Source organism: Chiloscyllium plagiosum, unplaced genomic scaffold, assembly GCF_037043375.1.
Source record: "Chiloscyllium plagiosum isolate Xiang-an unplaced genomic scaffold, Cpla_swu_hap1 HiC_scaffold_2, whole genome shotgun sequence".
NCBI classification, from domain to species: Eukaryota; Metazoa; Chordata; class Chondrichthyes; order Orectolobiformes; family Hemiscylliidae; genus Chiloscyllium; species Chiloscyllium plagiosum.
The window spans coordinates 102,812,395-102,830,468 of NW_028270140.1; the positions used below are offsets into that span (position 1 = coordinate 102,812,395).

General features: G+C 41.0%; 1 protein-coding gene across 7 annotated transcripts in view; it reads left to right on the forward strand.

Moving 5' to 3' along the window:
- The window catches only part of kiaa0825 (KIAA0825 ortholog), a 423,025-nt gene that overhangs the window by 20,879 nt on the left and 384,072 nt on the right, over nucleotides 1-18,074 (forward strand). For all 7 annotated transcript variants that reach the window (XM_087999252.1, XM_087999265.1, XM_087999256.1 and 4 more), the window contains one exon: nucleotides 1,743-1,882. In XM_087999252.1, the coding sequence (XP_087855378.1) occupies nucleotides 1,752-1,882 (131 nt within the window). In that variant the 5' untranslated portion in view covers nucleotides 1,743-1,751. The remainder of the gene's footprint in view (nucleotides 1-1,742; nucleotides 1,883-18,074) is intronic.

Consider the following 18,074-nt stretch of genomic DNA (forward strand, 5'->3'; position numbering starts at 1 on the left):
TGTGAAATCTGATTCCAAACACTGGAGAGTATTGCCCCAACTTCCATTAACTTTAGTTTTGTTAAGGCCCCTTGATGTGAAACACAATTAAATGCCATACTGACATCAATGGCAATATGGCATTTAATTGTGTTTCACATCAAGGGGCCTTAACAAAACTAAAGTTAATGAAAGTTGGGGCAATTTTCTCCAGTGTTTAGAATCAGACTTCACATGGAGTAAGATGCTTTGTGATTGTTGAGGGACAGTCACCTCAGTGCCAGGAGTTCCTCAGGGTAGTGTTCTGAGCCCATCGAACTTCATCTACTTCATCAGTGATCTGCCCTCCATCGTAATGGCAGAAGTGGAATGAACCAAATATGTCTGTGTAGTGTGTAGTACCAGTTGCAAGTCATCAGATACTGAGGGGCCTGTTCGCAAGGAGCAATACCTGGACATTGTAAGCATTGAGAAGTAGCCAGTAACATTCATACACCAAAATGACCATTTCCAACAAGAAAAGAAAGCTGGTCATCTCCCTTTGGCATTCAATGATGTTGTGAACACATTCCCTCCATCACTATCCTGGGTTATTTACTATTGACCAGAAACTGAAAATGCATGTGAGGAATATGATAGAATTCTTCTCTTGCCTGTATAAGTGCAACTCCATTTGAGAGTAAAGAGAAATACCAAAGACGTTGGTAGACAGCAAATGCTGGAGAAACTCAGCAGGTCTGGCAGCATCTGTAGAGAGAGAAACAGTTAAGTTTCCAGTCTGGTATGATTTCTTCAGAGCGATTCTGCTTGTATGCCCGCTGAATTTCTCTGGCACTGCCTGTTTTTCCACTCCGGGGTCTCAACACCACCCAGGACAAAAACAATCTGCTTGATTGGCTCTCCATCCACGAGTTTGAATATTCACTCTTTTCATCAAAGATACAAAATACCATGTATCATATTCCTTTGGAGTGTAAGAACTCATCACGCCTCCAAAAACAGCATCTTCTAATCCCACAACGTCTACTACCGAAAAGGAAATGGGCCACAAACATAAAGGAAGACCATGACCAAAAAATTTTTCTGCAAGTCTCACACCATGCTGATTGAAACTAGATGCCATTCCTTTACTGTTGCTAAGTCAACAACTTGGAACTCCCTTCCTAACAATACTGTGAATGTGCCCATACCAAGTTGATTGCAGCAGTTCAAAAAGACAGCTCACCAATATCTTCTTGATGGTATTTAGGGATTGGTAACAAATGCTGGAGTTGGCAGCAGCACTCTTATCCATTCAATGAATGAAAAATAAAAAAATCCCATGGCAATATTTTGAAGTAGTGGATTTTATCCAGTGTTATATGGACAATATTTATCCCTAGCGAGTTTTGCGAAGATTTGTAGCTCAGGTTGAGGTTCTGGATGTAGGTTTGCTTGCTGAGCTGAAAGGTTCATTTTTAGATGTTTCGTCACCAGACTAGGTAACATCTTCACTGAGCCTCCGGACGAAGCACTGATGTTTTCTGCTTTCTATTTATATAAATAAATTCTATTTATTTCCTCCTTATCCTGATTTCATATTTCTTGCAAAGTTTCTTCTGGCGAGCCTTTTCCAGTCCACAGGAGCTGTTTTCAAGAGGTTTTTTTTTGCTGGCATATTAGGACATGAAATGTGTTGAATGATTTTCTAATTAAATTTTCGATTAGTGATTTCTTTTATTTGAACAATTGTGTAAATCATTAATTCAAACTATTATTTTCAGATGTAAGTGATGGCATGGGAAGGAGATCACCTCTTCGATTATTCCTACTCAGGATGTTTCTTGGACATAATACCAGGCGAATTGGAATTACATCAAACTTTTGGTGACATTGAGGACAATTTGAAGCAGAATGCTGTGTGGTAGGTTGTTCACTATATTGGCAAGCTTTCAGAATCATGTGCTTGTATTTTTAAGATTAACATTTGATTTCCAATGTGTACATGTTTTATTTGGTAATAATTTGATATGGAATTTGTTATTACACACTTCTCTGAAAAATTGCTATTGCATGCAGTGAGAAAGGCACTCAGCCTTGTAGTGTTGGACTTGGGAAATGCTGCATTAAAATTTCACTGAATTAAATTCTATCTATCTTTTGTCTACCCATTCCCCAAACTTTTGGAGGGCCTCCACCCTCTTCGGCATGCAACCATTAGACATAAGATGTATCCATCATGCCAAGTCTGCTGTTGGCTGATCTGGTGATCCTCAACTCCACTTTCTTGCCTTTTCCCTGTAACCCTTGATTCCATTATCCTCCTTATGTCTAATATTACTTCCAAGTTCTGTGTCCTCTGAAACTTGTAAATTGTGCCTTGTACACCCAGGTCTGGATCATTAGCACATGATGAAGTTGGGTCCTAACGCTACCTCTCCTTTGGGGAATATCACAATATAACATTTCATCCAGTTTGAGAAATAACGTTTTCAATTATTCTGGTTGCTTTTACTCAGCAATTTCATATCAGTGCTGCAAATTTTTTTTTTTCTTTAATTCCATAAGTTTAAACTTTGTTCACAAGCCTTTTTTGTGGCACTTTATATAAATTTTCTTGTGGAAGTCGAACCTAGCCAAAAGCTCAGGCAAGTTACTTAAGCTTAATTTGGTCTGAACCACCAGATTAAACTGACTGACTTACAGTTGCTGAACTTAACTTTGCACCCTTTTTAAACCGATTCTATAATTTGTAATTCTCCAGTTCTTTGCCACCAAAGCTATATCTAAGAACTGTTGCTTTGTTGCTGAGCAATTTCCACTGTTCATTCTCTTAGTATCCTTGATGCATCTGATTTGGTCCTGGTAGTTTAACAATTTAAGTATAGCCACTCTATCAAATCTTATCAACTTTTAACTCATTAAATATGTAAATTAGCTTGGTTACCATTTCCTTCATCGATAATTCAAGATGCTAAATATTCATTTAGTATCTCAGCCACGTCTCTGCCATGAAGTTGCTGAAAGAGGCTATATTTTCATTTCGAAACATGCAGCTGGAGATGGCGGTATAGTGCTTCAGAGCCTGAGATTTTTGTTACTTGGGAGAGGGAACAGTGACTGCTTGCTGGAGACAGGCACACTCAACAATGCCAATTCATGCCTTCCATTCTCTCCCATGATCCTTATATTTAAAGTCCAGATGCATAAACCTTCAAGTGCTGCAGCCAAGATGAGTCCATGACATTGGTGTTTGAATCTCAGCACTGGAGTTATGATCCAGAGGATAGGAAGTAAATGTACTGGTGGAGAAGAGTGTAGTCCTTTTCCCATCTGACATCCATAGGAGGGCATACCACCAGACCGAGCCAGGTTGGATACAAATCGCAGTCCAGGTCAATACTTTGTCCTGAATGAAGAGGATGGCCATCAGTGAGGAAAGGTCATGAACTTCTGCTTTCTACAAAGGTATGTGCCACCATCATTTTCCTTCACACTCACGGGACTACCCATTCACTGTAATTCTGCCACTGTACACACATTGTTGTGTTTCTGTTTGCCGAGCTGGGAATTTGTGTTGCAGACGTTTCGTCCTCTGTCGAGGTGACATCCTAATTGCTTCGGAGCCTCCTGTGAAGTGCTTCTGTGATCTTTCCTCCACCATTTGTAGTGGCTTGAATCTGCCGCTTCCGGTTGTCAGTTCCAGCTGTTCATTGCAGTGGTCGGTATATTGAGTCCAGGTCGATGTGCTTATTGATTGAATCTGTGGATGAGTGCCATGCCTCTAGGAATTCCCTGGCTGTTCTCTGTTTGGCTTGTCCTATAATAGAAGTGTTGTCCCAGTCCCTGTACACACTTCTTACCAAGATGAATCGACTACATTATGTAAGTTGCACCCACCTCATCTTCCAAAATTACTGACCCATTCCTACTCACTCACTGAGGCATTTCAGTACACTCATAGTCATGCATCAGCACTAACTGCAGTTGTATCCAGTACTTAGTCCTTCTGTTTATCTCATTGCTGAAAACGTAAGCTCATAACTAGACTGAGCGTCTCAAGACTTTGCAGGTTAGGGTAACAGATTCTAGGTTTCTCACTCACAGTGAGAAGAATATTTTGCATTTGGCCTGAGAAAAGCATGACCACTCATGAGAATGGAGAGATCTTGGTATGTAACCAATCCAGTAAGCTTTGCTGTTGTTCTGTGATGCTATTTCATTAGCATCAGTGCTCACTCATTCTTAATGTTAAAGATGGATAAAAGCTTGTGTAAAACTAATTTTCTCTCTTTATTTTACACAGGTAAATGCAACACCAAGGAAGTTTCACAAAGAAACTGGTACTGAAGGCACCCCACTGCATCTCTACTTCAGCGGGAGGTGGGGGGTGCTACTGAGCCCTCAGAGAATGCATAAATAAGACTTTCAACTGCATCCTGCACTAACTTAGTGCCCAGTGGAGTGAAAGTCTATTTCTCGGTTAAATTTGGGTGCACAATCTAGTGAGCTCATCATTGACACATTTCGCAGTTGGTTAAGGTAGAAATGCTCCAGGACTCTTTGCTGAGAGAACAGCTGGAGACCAGACACCTGCTCAGCTCTAGGCAGAATACAGGCCTGTGTTCTCAGCTGATAAATATTTGTCAAATATTTTGTCCATGACAGAATTGATAAGTGTGATTGCTGCATAGTCCTGGTGGAGATGAAATGCCGCCTTCATATTAAGAATGCCTTCCATTGTGTTGTGTGGCATTATCACTGTGCTAATTGGGACAGACTATGAATAGATCTAGCAACTCAAGAGTGGGCATTCATGAGGCACAGTGGGCCAACAACAGAAGCAGAATTGTACTCCAGCACAATCTGCACCCTCACAGGCAGGCATACTCCCCATTAAGCCATTATCATGCCAGGGGACCAACTCTAGTTCAGTGGAAGTGCAGGGCGGCATGCCAGGAGCAGCACCAGCTATACCTAAAAATGAGTTGTCAACCTGGTGAAGCTGCCAAACAGGACGACTTGCAAGTCAAACAGTATAAACAACAAACTGATAGAGTTAAGGATCCCATAACAAACAGATCAGATCTAAGATGCCACATTCAGTCATGATGATGGTGGACAATTGGACAACTCATTGGAGGAAGGGGAGGCTCCACAAATATTCCTGAAATAACTCCGCACAGACTGATACGCTATCACTAAGTTACACTTTATTTACGCATGCATAGTACTTGACACTAGATTGGCTTTCTCAGACTGAACAGAATCTCTGACATTCCTGTATATATCTGTCAGCCAGGACTCCCTTACTGGGCCAGATTAATAGCCTCAATCAGGGAACTCTACGAGGTCCACCTGGCTGACCTGGTTACAATCACTGCAAATCCCATCTTCAGTGATGGAAGAGCCCAGGCCTTCAGTGCAACAATTTTCATTACAGCATTACATCTAAATCAAAAGATCTGAAGTGAAGAGTGCAGCAAGTGTCAAGTTCCTCAGAGTGATAATAACCGACTGACAATCTGTCCTGGAGTTTCCACATAGGTGCAACGGTCAAGAAGGCACAACAACAGGTCTACTTCTCAGGTGGCTTAGGAACTTCGGTGTGTCCATAGGTCACTCACCAACTGTGGGAAAAAAATTGCTAACCCACTATAGGCCCACAAAAGCAAAATTGGCCAAACTGTACCAAAAACACCCAGAATCCCCAAGCAGCTCACAAGCCAAATCAGACAGCAATACAAGCTCTCACTAACAATGACAGAGCACCACAAATATCTGAAAGCCCCAAGGGCAGTTTCACAACCCATCAATGCCAAAGCCACACAAAAAGCAGGTCAGACCACCAGCAAGGGCATGCTGCAGGAACAGGACAATGGAAGCACCTCACCACTTCAGAGGAGACATTAACATCTTCCTGTGAAGAGGAATGGAACCATCGATACTGTCAGGATGTTGCATTGTGTGAAGGAACAGTACATTCATCTGATATTTGTTTTCCAATTAGCATCCTTGCAATTAGATTACTCCAATTCCACATACATTGTAGTGCCCCATTTCTTAATTAGTGTCATTGTGCGGCATTATTATAAAACTGGTCTCATCCTCAGCTCTGGGCAGAGAAATCTGATCTACCTATACAGACTGTCAGTTCTCTGTCAGCGAGTCTGGTTCTCTTCCAGCGATGTCGCTAGCAATAAACTGTTTGTCAGTTTCACTTCGAGAGCTGTATTTTGTGATGTCAACCTAATGGGCAAATTTCTCCGACATCAGCTTCTACAGATGCACTATAGAAAGCATTCCATCTGAGTGCATAACAGCTTGGTTGAGCAACTACTCTGCCCAGGATCATAAGAAACTACAGAAAGTCGTGTGCATAGTCCAGACCATAGCCAAACCCCCACCCATACACTCCATTTACACTCCATTTTCATTGTCGTGGAAAGGCTGCCAATATCATCTAGCACCCCTCCCACTCTGCTAATGCCCTCTTCCAACATCTTGCGTCAGGCAGAAGATATAGAAGTTTGAATGCATGCCACTGGGTTTAAGAACGGCTTGTTCAATGTCGTTATTAGACTCCTGAATGGAACTTCAAATAATGTTACACTTGCTAAAGTTGATCTTGCTTTGTGCACCCCCGTGCAGTTGTAATCTTGTATGCCTCGCTCTCTTCAAGGACTCTATGATCTGGATGTCCTTTTTTGCTATGATCTGCCTGCACTGCTCGCAAAATAAAGCTTTTCACTGTACCTAGCTACATATGACAACAATAAATCAAATCAAATTCAATCAAAGGACAAGGGCAGTAGATACTTGGGAACACCACCACCTTCAAGTTCCCCTCCAAGCCATGAAAATATATCGCTATTCCTTTACTGTCGCTGGGTCAAATTCTTGGAATTTCTTCTTTAACAGCATTGTGGGCCAAACTACAGCAGATGGACTGCAATAGTTCAAAAAGGCAGTACATCACTACCTTCTCAAGGGCAACTAGGGATAGGCAATAAGTGTTGAGCAGCCAGTGTGACTCATGCAAATTTTAAAACACAAATTTGCACAGACACACTACAGATCTGTGAGAGGCACTTGGTGTGCTGAATTGAACAGTGAAGAATTCCACCACCATAATCAGTCATGTCCTGACACCAGCATGCATTTGGATGACTGCCTCCATTGCACCGTCAAAATACTGTCTGCTGGATATGCACAAAACCTGTACTTCATTCGTCTATCCATAGGTAGTCAGTATCAAGGCAGTGTGAGAAGATGAGAAAGACCTTGACCTCATTCTAGGTGCCACCTTCCTTTTGAGGGGTCAGAGTGGTCATAGCCCCACCCACTCCCTTTCTGAAGCTTCTCAGGACACTCCAGAATTGCCTGCCCCTTCACCTTCTGCCTGGCTGTGATCTCAAAGCTTGCCAAGCCAAGGAGGGTAAACCTGCATCTGGACACGAGACTATCAGCTGGCCTATGCCGTCTAGGCCCAAGGGACCAAGAGACCACTGCGCAGATCTTCCAAGTTAACAGGCCATTTCCTCCACTCCAGCTGCTGAAGTCAGGACTGTATTTAGATATAGTGGGAAACCAAGGAAGAAGCAGTCTTGTAGTGGGAACATAGTTGGCACCAGTGTAACATCATTGTAAATAATCTTTACCGAAAAGTCACACATAATTGCGTACAAGGATGAAAGAAGATGAGATAGCCAAGAGTTGCTCATTTTTCACAAGCAGCTGCCTCCTTTATTGGAGATAGCATCAGATGCCAGGGATCCTGGAACCAAAACATTGGGGATTGCAGCAAAGGTGTTATACTTTATTTATACTAAAGTTCATTCTATGTATCGTCTTTCGATGAAAACACCATTCAAGGGTGGGAGATGTCTGATTGACTGGTCATACATCTGCTGTGCCACACATTGCTTTGGTTGTATTAGAAAAGCTGCATAAAATACTGTCCCATGCAGGTTCAGTGCTGTCCAAGAGGTGCTTAAGTATTTCAGGGTAATTTAGTAATGAAACATAGAAGGATTGCTGATGACGGAAGGTTCAAATGGAAATTCTTCAGGATATTTCTCAACTTGCTGACTTGTCCTGAGAGGCTTCATAAATTAGCACTCAGGATATCTTGACTTGTGCTTTAAGAGCGATCTGGCTGTAACTCCATGCAATGTTAATGCGCTGTCTCTTGACAGTGGAAAAAAAACAGTAAATAGGGCATGTTATGTGTAGGTAATTTACAGAGTCATAACATTGGCTTTCTTCTGCTGTTTAACATTCAGCCCTTTGTGCTTGTAATGGTTCTAAAACCTCGTGCCAATCTGATGTCTTTTCCTCATATTGCTGCACACCATTTCTATCCAAATAATCATCCAATGCCTTGCATGTCGCAATTGAGCTTCCACCACATTTCCAGAAATTCCTTGCCTTAACTGCTTGCTCTGTGAAAATGTTTTTTTCTCAGATCATTATTGCTTCATTTGCTCCTAACTTTAAACCTATGCTGTCTTGTTTCTTGTACGAACATGAGCAGTATTTCTCTATCTACTCTATCAAAACCACTCGTGATTTTGAAAATCTGTACCAAATTTTCCGTCAGCCTCTTTCTGTCCAAGAAAAGTCTCTTCAGTCTCTTCTCACTGAAATTTCTTATTCCTGAGACCATTCTCATAAAACTTTAAATGGAATCACCAGAAGATATTAAGCATACATTCACATGGAAAGGAAGATATTCAGCAGTACAAAAAGTCAAGGATTGCAAATCTACCAAAATCCACATATCCTTTGCATGTAGTAGGGCCTAGTTGCAAGATTACCAGTGTAATGCTAAACTATTAAGTTAATTCGAAATAAGACTTATTTGACCTATAGGTGTGTTTTAAAGAGGTTATCTCTGGCCTCTTGGACACAACAATGCTCTGTCATAGATGTTCTTCCTGCTCAATATCCTGACTATCAATTGGGTCCAATTGTGAAGGGCACAATGATGTGGGACATACTTTCTGGGCTATATCATATTTCTGCTGGAGCAATCCAAGCTTCAAAACTTCATCTTAAGAAAGCCTGTAGTCTGTTTCATTATGGTGGTAAAAACAATGACTGCAGATGCTGGAAACCAGATTCTGGATTAGTGGTGCTGGAAGAGCACAGCAGTTCAGGCAGCATCCAAGGAGCAGCGAAATCGACGTTTCGGGCAAAAGCCCTTCATCAGGAATAAAGGCAGAGAGCCTGAAGCGTGGAGAGATAAGCTAGAGGAGGGTGGGGGTGGGGAGAAAGTAGCATAGAGTACAATAGGTGAGTGGGGGAGGGGATGAAGGTGATAGGTCAGGGAGGAGAGGGTGGAGTGGATAGGTGGAAAAGGAGATCGGCAGGTAGGACGTCCGGACAAGTCATGGGGACAGTGCTGAGCTGGAAGTTTGGAACTAGGGTGAGGTGGGGGAAGGGGAAATGAGGAAACTGTTGAAGTCCACATTGATGCCCTGGGGTTGGAGTGTTCTCATGGGGACAGCACATCCACGAAAATCATTTATTGCATCCGTTGCTCCCGATGCGGTCTCCTCTACATTGGGGAGACTGGGCGCCTCCTAGCAGAGCGCTTTAGGGAACATCTCCGGGACACCGCACCAATCAACCACACCGCCCCTTGGCCCAACATTTCAACTCCCCCTCCCACTCTGCTGAGGACATGGAGGTCCTGGGCCTCCTTCACCGCCGCTCCCTCACCACCAGACGCCTGGAGGAAGAACGCCTCATCTTTTGCCTCAGAACACTTCGACCCCAGGTCTTCGATGTGAACTTCAACAGTTTCCTCATTTCCCCTTCCCCCACCTCACCCTAGTTTCAAACTTCCAACTCAGCACTGTCCCCATGACTTGTCCTATCTACCTATCTCCTTTTCCACCTATCCACTCCACCCTCTCCTCCCTGACCTATCACCTTCATCTCCTCCCCCACTCACCTATTGTACTCTCTGCTACTTTCTCCCCACCTCCACCCTCCTCTAGCTTATCTCTCCACGCTTCAGGCTCACCGCCTTTATTCCTGATGAAGGGCTTTTGCCCGAAACGTCGATTTCGCTGCTCCTTGGATGTTGCCTGAACTGCTGTGCTCTTCCAGCACCTCTAATCCAGAGTCTGTTTCATTATGGCCCTTGTAAAAGTATGAACAACTTATTTTAATAGTCTGTCATTCTGACGGTATTGTAAAGGTATCACAAGCCGTGTTTGGAAGAGCGAACACGTGTCACAGTGGCCATTCCTATATGTCCAGGCCTTGGAGAGAACACACCTGGAGTGTTGTATATTGTTTTGGTCTCCTATTAGAAGCAGTTTAGAAAAGACTCCTATATGGCTCAAGAACCTTGGAAAGAGGCAAGTTTTCTGACATTCAAGAATCATGGTTGCTCCTAGGTTTGTGGCTCAGACATCCAGAATTTGATGTGGATGATCGCATAATTGAATGGAGTGGAAGTCTTTTCAGTTGATAAACTCTGCAGGTTGACGATTAACACTTTCAAGGCAACTATAGTCGCTCTCAATAGTTATTACTAGAGTTAGATATGTAACTCAGTCGACTTCGGTTGGAAGAACTGCTCAAACATTTTTCTTGTGCATTATGACGTATTCTGAATAAAATAGTTGTTCAAAACAAAACTTTGGAAAGTTTGTGCATCATCTTTTCTCAAGAATAAGACAATATCTGCTGAGATGTCAATAAAATAAAATTAATTCATGCAAATTCCAACTATGTTTGTGAAGCAAAGGACCTAAGCTCAAAGTTAAGTTTCTGCTGCTACATTTAACAGGTATGGTCCTTTGAAGTTTAGCTGTCAAATTCTCTTCTCAGTATTGGAAACAAATTACTGAAACTGCTGATTTTGTAAAGTTGACTTAGGTCTGTAGCTAGTATGTAGATTCTATAGTTTAAGATTTACTTGAATCTGACTTCCTCATGAAATTCATTATATATTTTCTAATTAGAGATTTGAGGCTGCATACAATGAAAACCTTTTGACAAAGAATTTGAAAAGCTGGGGGATCTGTGAAATCATGTGCCTCACCCACACAGTGACAAAAGTCGCTCAATGGCTGTACCTCTGTGTGACTAATTGGGCCACAAGCGGTGTGGTTTTGTTTTCATTTTATCTATTCAGATTTCAGAAAAGGGTCTTTGATTCTGTTGAAGTATCAATTTCAGTGTATTTAAATTTTACCTTATTAAGCTCCTTTTAAAATCCTTCTTCCCAATTTTAGTTGGTATTTTATCCAGCCCATTTGTCGAAGTACTTTTCAGTACTTGTCCAATTGATTTTGTTTTGCATCTTAGTTACTATTTTGATCCTAGCTGTTTTTAATTAAACTATATGATTAGGTATTTCATGTTTATTTCTCTATGTTTTTACGATTATAAGGGTGAATGGAAATTGGCATTATGAGAAAATGATCTTTTTAAATCAAACATTATCAATGAATTCAATAACTGACTTAAGAAGTAAAAGCAACAAAAATCATGAGCTACTTTGGAGTTTTATTTATATATTGGTATTGTAGTAGACAACTTGTGAGCAATTGTGATACTTTATTACCTGTTAGTTTAATGGATGGGTTAAAATAGTGAAAAGAAACGTTCGTAAAACATGATCAATATTTTCAAAAATAACTCCAAACATTAAATCAGATTATTATTGTTTCCAAGCAGCACATCAGAGTCAATACTGAGACACCGTCTCAAGGAGATCAGTGTTAGGCCTCACCTATTTGCAGTACTTATAAATGGCACGGATGAAGGGACCAAATTTGCTGCTGACAGCAAGTTAGACATGAAAACAAATTATCAGACAGAGACAGAGATTCCAAAAAGGGATAGAGACAGGATAAGTGAATTAGCAAAAATCTGGTAGTTTGATAATGCTGTGGGAAAGTGTGAACTTGTTCGCTTTGGCAGGAAATGTAGAACAGCGAAATGAGGTTCAAAATGATCTTGGAGTCCTGGTATATGAATTGTAACGTGTATGTGTACAGGTAAAGGAAGTGAATAGGAAGGCAAATTAAATGCTCTACATATAGTTCTTTTTATATGCAATGGTTGTGTTCTTGCACAACCCCACATTACAGAAAAATCGCACTTTAAAAACAGTCCGTAAAGTGTTGGCGATGTAATCATATTACAGCCAACACACATTTTAAAGTTTGCACTTTAGAAACTGTGTCCACAGTTAATCAGTCGCATTACAGCAAATTCGAGTTAATGAAATGTGCCTAATACCAGAATGACCTGTAATTTGTTGCCACTGGAATAAATATAAAAATAAGGAAATTTTGTTGCAGCTGTCTAGGCCTTGGTGAGACCAATCTGGAGTGTTAAGTATAGTTTTGATCTCCTCCTGGAAACAGGTTAGAAAAGATTCTCATTCCTGGGATGATGTTAGGAAGAAGGGTTGATTAGCTTGAGCCTAATCCCAGTTGGAGTTCAGAAGAGCTGAAGATAATCTTACGAAAACACATATAAGATCCTAAGTGGTCTTGATAGGTCAAATCCCAGGAAGAAGTTAGTTTTGTGGATGAAACAAGCTGCCAGAGGAAGTGATGTAGGCTAGTTCAATTACAATATTGAAAGGCATCTGATGGGCATATGGATAGGAAGGATTTGAGAGATCTGGGCCAAAAGCTAGCAAATAGGACTAGATCAGTTAGGATATCTGTTTGGCATGGATGAGTTGGACTGAAGGGTCAGTTTCCATGCTGCATAACTCTATAATGCTCTGAATTTAGTAAGAACCTTTCAGACAGATGACGAAAATTTATTTTTTCTGAGAGTTGTTCTTATGAGGAATGTGGTGTTTTGCAGCAACAGTAGAGGCTGGTACATTTATTCAATTTTTTCAGTGCCGAGTTAGGTTTCTGACAGATAAGGGATTATGAGGCAAAAACGTGGAATTAAGTTGCACCCATATCAACCTTGAACTTGTTGAATGGTGGAACTGCTTTTAGGTGTAAGAGTAGGTAATTTGGTTCTATGTCCAATGTTCCTATCCTTATCATATTGGCTACCAGGCATTGGATGTGAAATATGGAATTAAAATGATCACGTAATTAGCTTAAAACAATCTATTGATATGCTGAACTGTGATCTGTATTTCCAACTTGACCTTAGATGACGTTAGATCCCCTTTGCCCCAAATGCAACTCTACATTGTGATGATGTGATGATGCTGTGGCTTTAAGAGGTTATTTGGTCCTGGTTCTTTTGAAGTGAGGTAGATATCGCAGGTAGATAGGATAGTGAAGAAGGCTTTTGATATGCTTTCCTTTATTGGTCAGAGTATTGAGTACAGGAGTTGTGAGGTCATGTTGCAGCTGTACAAGACATTGGTGAGACCACTGTTGGAATATTGCATGCAATTCTGGTCTCCCTCCTATTGGAAGGATGTTGTGAAACTTGAGAGAGTTCAGAAAAGATTTACAAGGATGTTGCCAGGGTTGGAGGATTTAAGACATAGGGAGAGGCTGAACAGGCTGGGACTGTTTCCCTGGAGCATCAGAGGCTGAAGGGTGACCTTATAGAGGTTTACAGAATTATGAGGGGCATGGATAGGATAAATAGACAAAGTCTTTTCCCTGGGGTGGGGGCGGAGTCCAGAACTAGAGGGCATAGGTTTAGGGTGAGAGGGAAAAGATATAAAAGAGACCTAAGGGGCAACTTTTTCACACAGAGGGTGGTACGTATATGGAATGAGCTGCCAGAGGATGTGGTGGAGGCTAGTACAGTTGCAACATTTAAAAGACATTTGGATGAATATATGAATCGGAAGGGTTTGGAGGGATATGGGCTGGGTGCTGGCAGGTTGGACTAGATTGGGTTGGGATATCTGGTCAGCATGGAAAGGTTGGACTGAAAGGTCTGTTTCCGTGCTGTACATCTCTATGACTCTAAGTGAGGTTTTAAGACAAAGATACAGAGCAGTCTACCAAAACCACAGAGTAAGCATCTTGTGAGGCCTTGGTTTTTGTTTTAAGAGTTAGAGCAATAGAAGCAGCCTGAATGGGTGGGGTCAAGCTCTCATAGAACCAGAATTTTTAGTTTCTTCAGCAACGGTTGCTAGTGTCTCAGCAGGGTCAGAAAGCAGTAATCTCTCCTGGCTGCTGCACTCCCCAAGTTTTCTCGGCGGTTTTTCTCTGGGCTGCTGGATTTAAATGTGAGACAGTGCTGTTTTTCTGAATTTGCCTTTTGCCAAGAACGTGTTTATGGGATGTTACTATATTGGAATAGTTATTGTTCAGTGGTAATATAATCTACTATTCTATTCTATGTTCTCCAAGAGAGTTAAGTTATTCCAAGTTCCTCTTTCTTTTAGGAGCTCTGATGAAGAGTTATCTAGAATTGAAATGTTAGCTTGCTCTCCATGGATATTGCCTGACCAACTGTGATTTATAGCATTTTTTTCAGTTCTTCTTTCTTTTTGTTGTATTTTAATTAGAGTGTTTAAATCAATGTGCTTAACATGGAATAGTTTGACCAATTGAATTGCATCTGGAACACAGCACTTTAGATTTACCTTTGAAATGCGAAATTAGAGTCTCGGCAACCTTCTGATCTGGTCCTTAACAAACTGGATCTCTTCACAGGATCAAAATCTCTAATCCAGATTGGATTTTAGGATTATTGGACTCAAAGACAAGGACTGGTGAGTGTTAGGGTCTTTTATTTCAGCTGTTGAATTCAGTTGGTTTAACCAGGGTGGGCCTTGTGTAATAATGGCTCTTTCAGGCAGTAAGGGTTTCATGGGATGAAAGAAATAACTTCAGGCGTTTTAGAGAAAGTGAGCAAGGCAAAGCTTTCCAAATTTGCAGACAGGCTGAAGTTTGAGTTGCCTGAGTCTGTGAGAAAAGAGGAAATAGTTGTGGCAATCATGCAGCATTTACAGTTGCCAGAAATGCCATCGTAATCTTTGGAAGTGGTTAAAATTCAATTGAAAATGGAGGAGCTTAAGCATGAAAAGTACATTTAAACAGTTTGAATTACGATTTAAGGCAGAGGAACAACAGAAAGAGAGAATAGCTCAAGGAAAGGAAAACAAAAATGAAAAGAGTAGCCCTACCAGAAGAAAGGAGAAAGAGAGAGAAGAAAAGCAGAAAGAAGTAATGGAAGTTGGCAATTGGACAGGAAAGTTGACTGAAAAGGGCAGAAGCAAAGGTAGAAGGTCGGCTTAGTGAGGAGAATAATGATGACAAGCAAACACATCATAACCAGAGGCCTGGTGGGGATCTGTTTAAACAAGCGTTACCTTCGTGTGATGAGAAGGTTGGAGAAGCCTTTTTCATTTTCGAAAATGGCGAAACACATGAAATGGCCAACGATCATGAGGGTATTTTTGATTCAAACTCAGTAGGTAGAGTCAAAAAGATATTTGAATGAGTATCAGAAGAGGTATCTGGGAAATATAATCAGGTGAAGAAAGCCATTTTAAGTGCATGTGAGCTAGTAACAGACGCCTATAGACAACACTTCCGAGAATCTAAGGAGGGACCCTAGTCAAATGTATATTGAGTTTGAAAGAATTAAACAAAGTAATTTTAATAGGTAGATAAGGATATTGAAAATAATTTAAACATATGACGCTCTTAGAGAGACTGTTATTTTGGAGGAGTTCAAAAATTCACTTCCTGAAGTAGTGAGAACTCGTGTGGAAGTTCAGAGAGTTTAACCTGCAAAATTAGCAGCGGAAATAGCAGATGATCATGATTTGGTTCAAAAATCAATTTTAGTTTGTGAGTGTTAGAAGTCGGGGAAAAGAGAAATCCTCAGATGGTAAGGGAAAAGGAGATTTCATTTCAGATAATTTACTGCAGGGCAAAAAAGAAACCCATGAGGGGGAAGAGAAGTAAAAAAAGCTCAGGTATTTTCATTGCAGTAAAGTGGGCCACATGAAGTCATAGTAAAGATGGTTTAGAAAAAACACTGTGAAGCCAGTGAGATTTGTTGAAGTGGTAAAGGAAAGCACAATGGAAGATAAAACGTTGCAAAATAATGTACGACTGATCAAGGGTTGATTGAGAAGAAAGTGCCAGATCTCTTTAAAGAACATAGTTATGAAGGTAAAGTTCACTCATGTATGCCAGGAGGAATAGGTAATTAAATTAAAATCTTAAGAGACATGGGAGCAAGTCAGTCTTTGATGATGAGAGATGGGGAGATATGTAATTTAGAAAGAATATTGCCAGAAAATGCGGTAATATGTGGTATTCATGGTGAGACGAGAAGTCTCCATACTATAAAGTGAGATTGGAGACTTCGGTGAAAAGTGATGAAGTGGTGGTATGGCTAACGGAGAAATTCTCAGTTTTAGGAATCCAGTTTTACCTTGGTAATGGTATAACTAAATCACAGGTGGGAGTGAGTTGAAAAAAGTCAGTTGAAAATCAGGCAACTGATGTATTACAGAAAGCATGTCCTGGTATTTTTCCTGACTGTGTGGCAACAAGGTTGCAAAAGCCACAGGTTGAGGAAGAGGAAATATCGAAGAATAAAGTTGAGGAAGTTGGAGTGCATTTGATCAAATGGCTAAGAAGAAAACCAGAACAGGTGGAGTACAAAGTGGATGTTTGTAGTTCAGAGAAATTAACCGAATTACAATAGAAAGATGAAAAATTAAAACAGTTATATCAAAAAGCATACACGGAAGAATTTGAGTATATCCCAGAATGTTGCTATCTGAAAAATGACATCTTGATGAAGAAATGGAGAACATCACATATTCAAGTGGATGAGAAATCGGCAGAAGTTCATCAAGTTGTATTACCGATGGATTATAAAAAGGTGTTGCAGTTGGCACGTGAATTACCAGTAAGAGGTCATTTGGGAGTAAATAAAACTCAAGCCAAATTCCTTTTATTGGCCTGGACTGCATAAGGATGTTGAATTTTGCCAGACATTTCATATGTGTCAGGTAAGTCGAAAACCTCAGGCAGTGATAAAACCAACACCTTTCTCACACATTCCCGCATTTGAGGAACCTTTTGTAAAAGTTTTAAATGATTGCGTTAGACCTGCACCTAAAACAAAAAAAAAGTGGGAATCAGTATTTGTTGATCAAAATGAATGTGTCTATGAGATTATGGGCGGCACGGTGGCACAGTGGTTAGCACTGCCGCCTCACAGCGCCAGAGACCTGGGTTCAATTCCCGCCTCTGGCGACTCTCTGTGTGGAGTTTGCTCATTTGCCCCGTGTCTGCGTGGGTTTCCTCCGGGTGCTCCGGTTTCCTCCCATAATCCAAAAATGTGCAGGTTAGGTGAAGTGGCCATGCTAAATTGCCCGTAGTGTTAGGTAAGGGGTAAATGTAGGGGAATGGGTCTGGGTGGGTTGCGCTTCGGCGGGTCGGTGTGACTTGTTGGGCTGAAGGGCCTGTTTCCATACTGTAAGTAATCTAATCTAATCTAAAAAATTCCATTAAGCAGTATCGCAGCAAAAAGTATTATAGAAGATTTACTTTTTTTTAATTCGATATGGACAACCCATAGATACAATTGGATCAAGGGTCAAGTTTTACATTAAAGTTATTCAAAGAAGTTATGGATAGCTTACGAATAAACAATTCAATTCCACTGTACACCTTCCAGGATAGCAGGAAACATTAGAACGGTAGCGACAAACTTTAAAGACTATGTTGAGGGCTTATAGTCCATACTATCCAGAGGGTTGAGATAAAGGAATGGCATTTGTACTTTTGCATTTAGGGATGTTCCAAAGGAAACTTCCAAGTTCAGTCTGTTTGCATTAGGTTTTGAGCCTCAGGTGAGCGGACCACTGAAATTAATTAAGGAGAAGTTGGTGAGTCAGAGCTCAGACACCACATTTTTGGATTACGTGTCAAAGTTTAGGGTAAGATTAATGAGAGCAATGAGTTGGCTAGACATGTGGTAGGAACATTTGCAGCATCTATCAGAATTGTTAAATCGACTTCAGGAAGTGGGTTTGGTGATAAACCTGGCGAGGAGTGAGTTCACAAGAACCCAAGTCACAATCCTGGGCCATGTCATTGGACATAGACAGATGGCCCCCACGGGATGTGAAAACAAAGCCTATCGGGGCATTTCCCATACCATTAGCAAAGAGG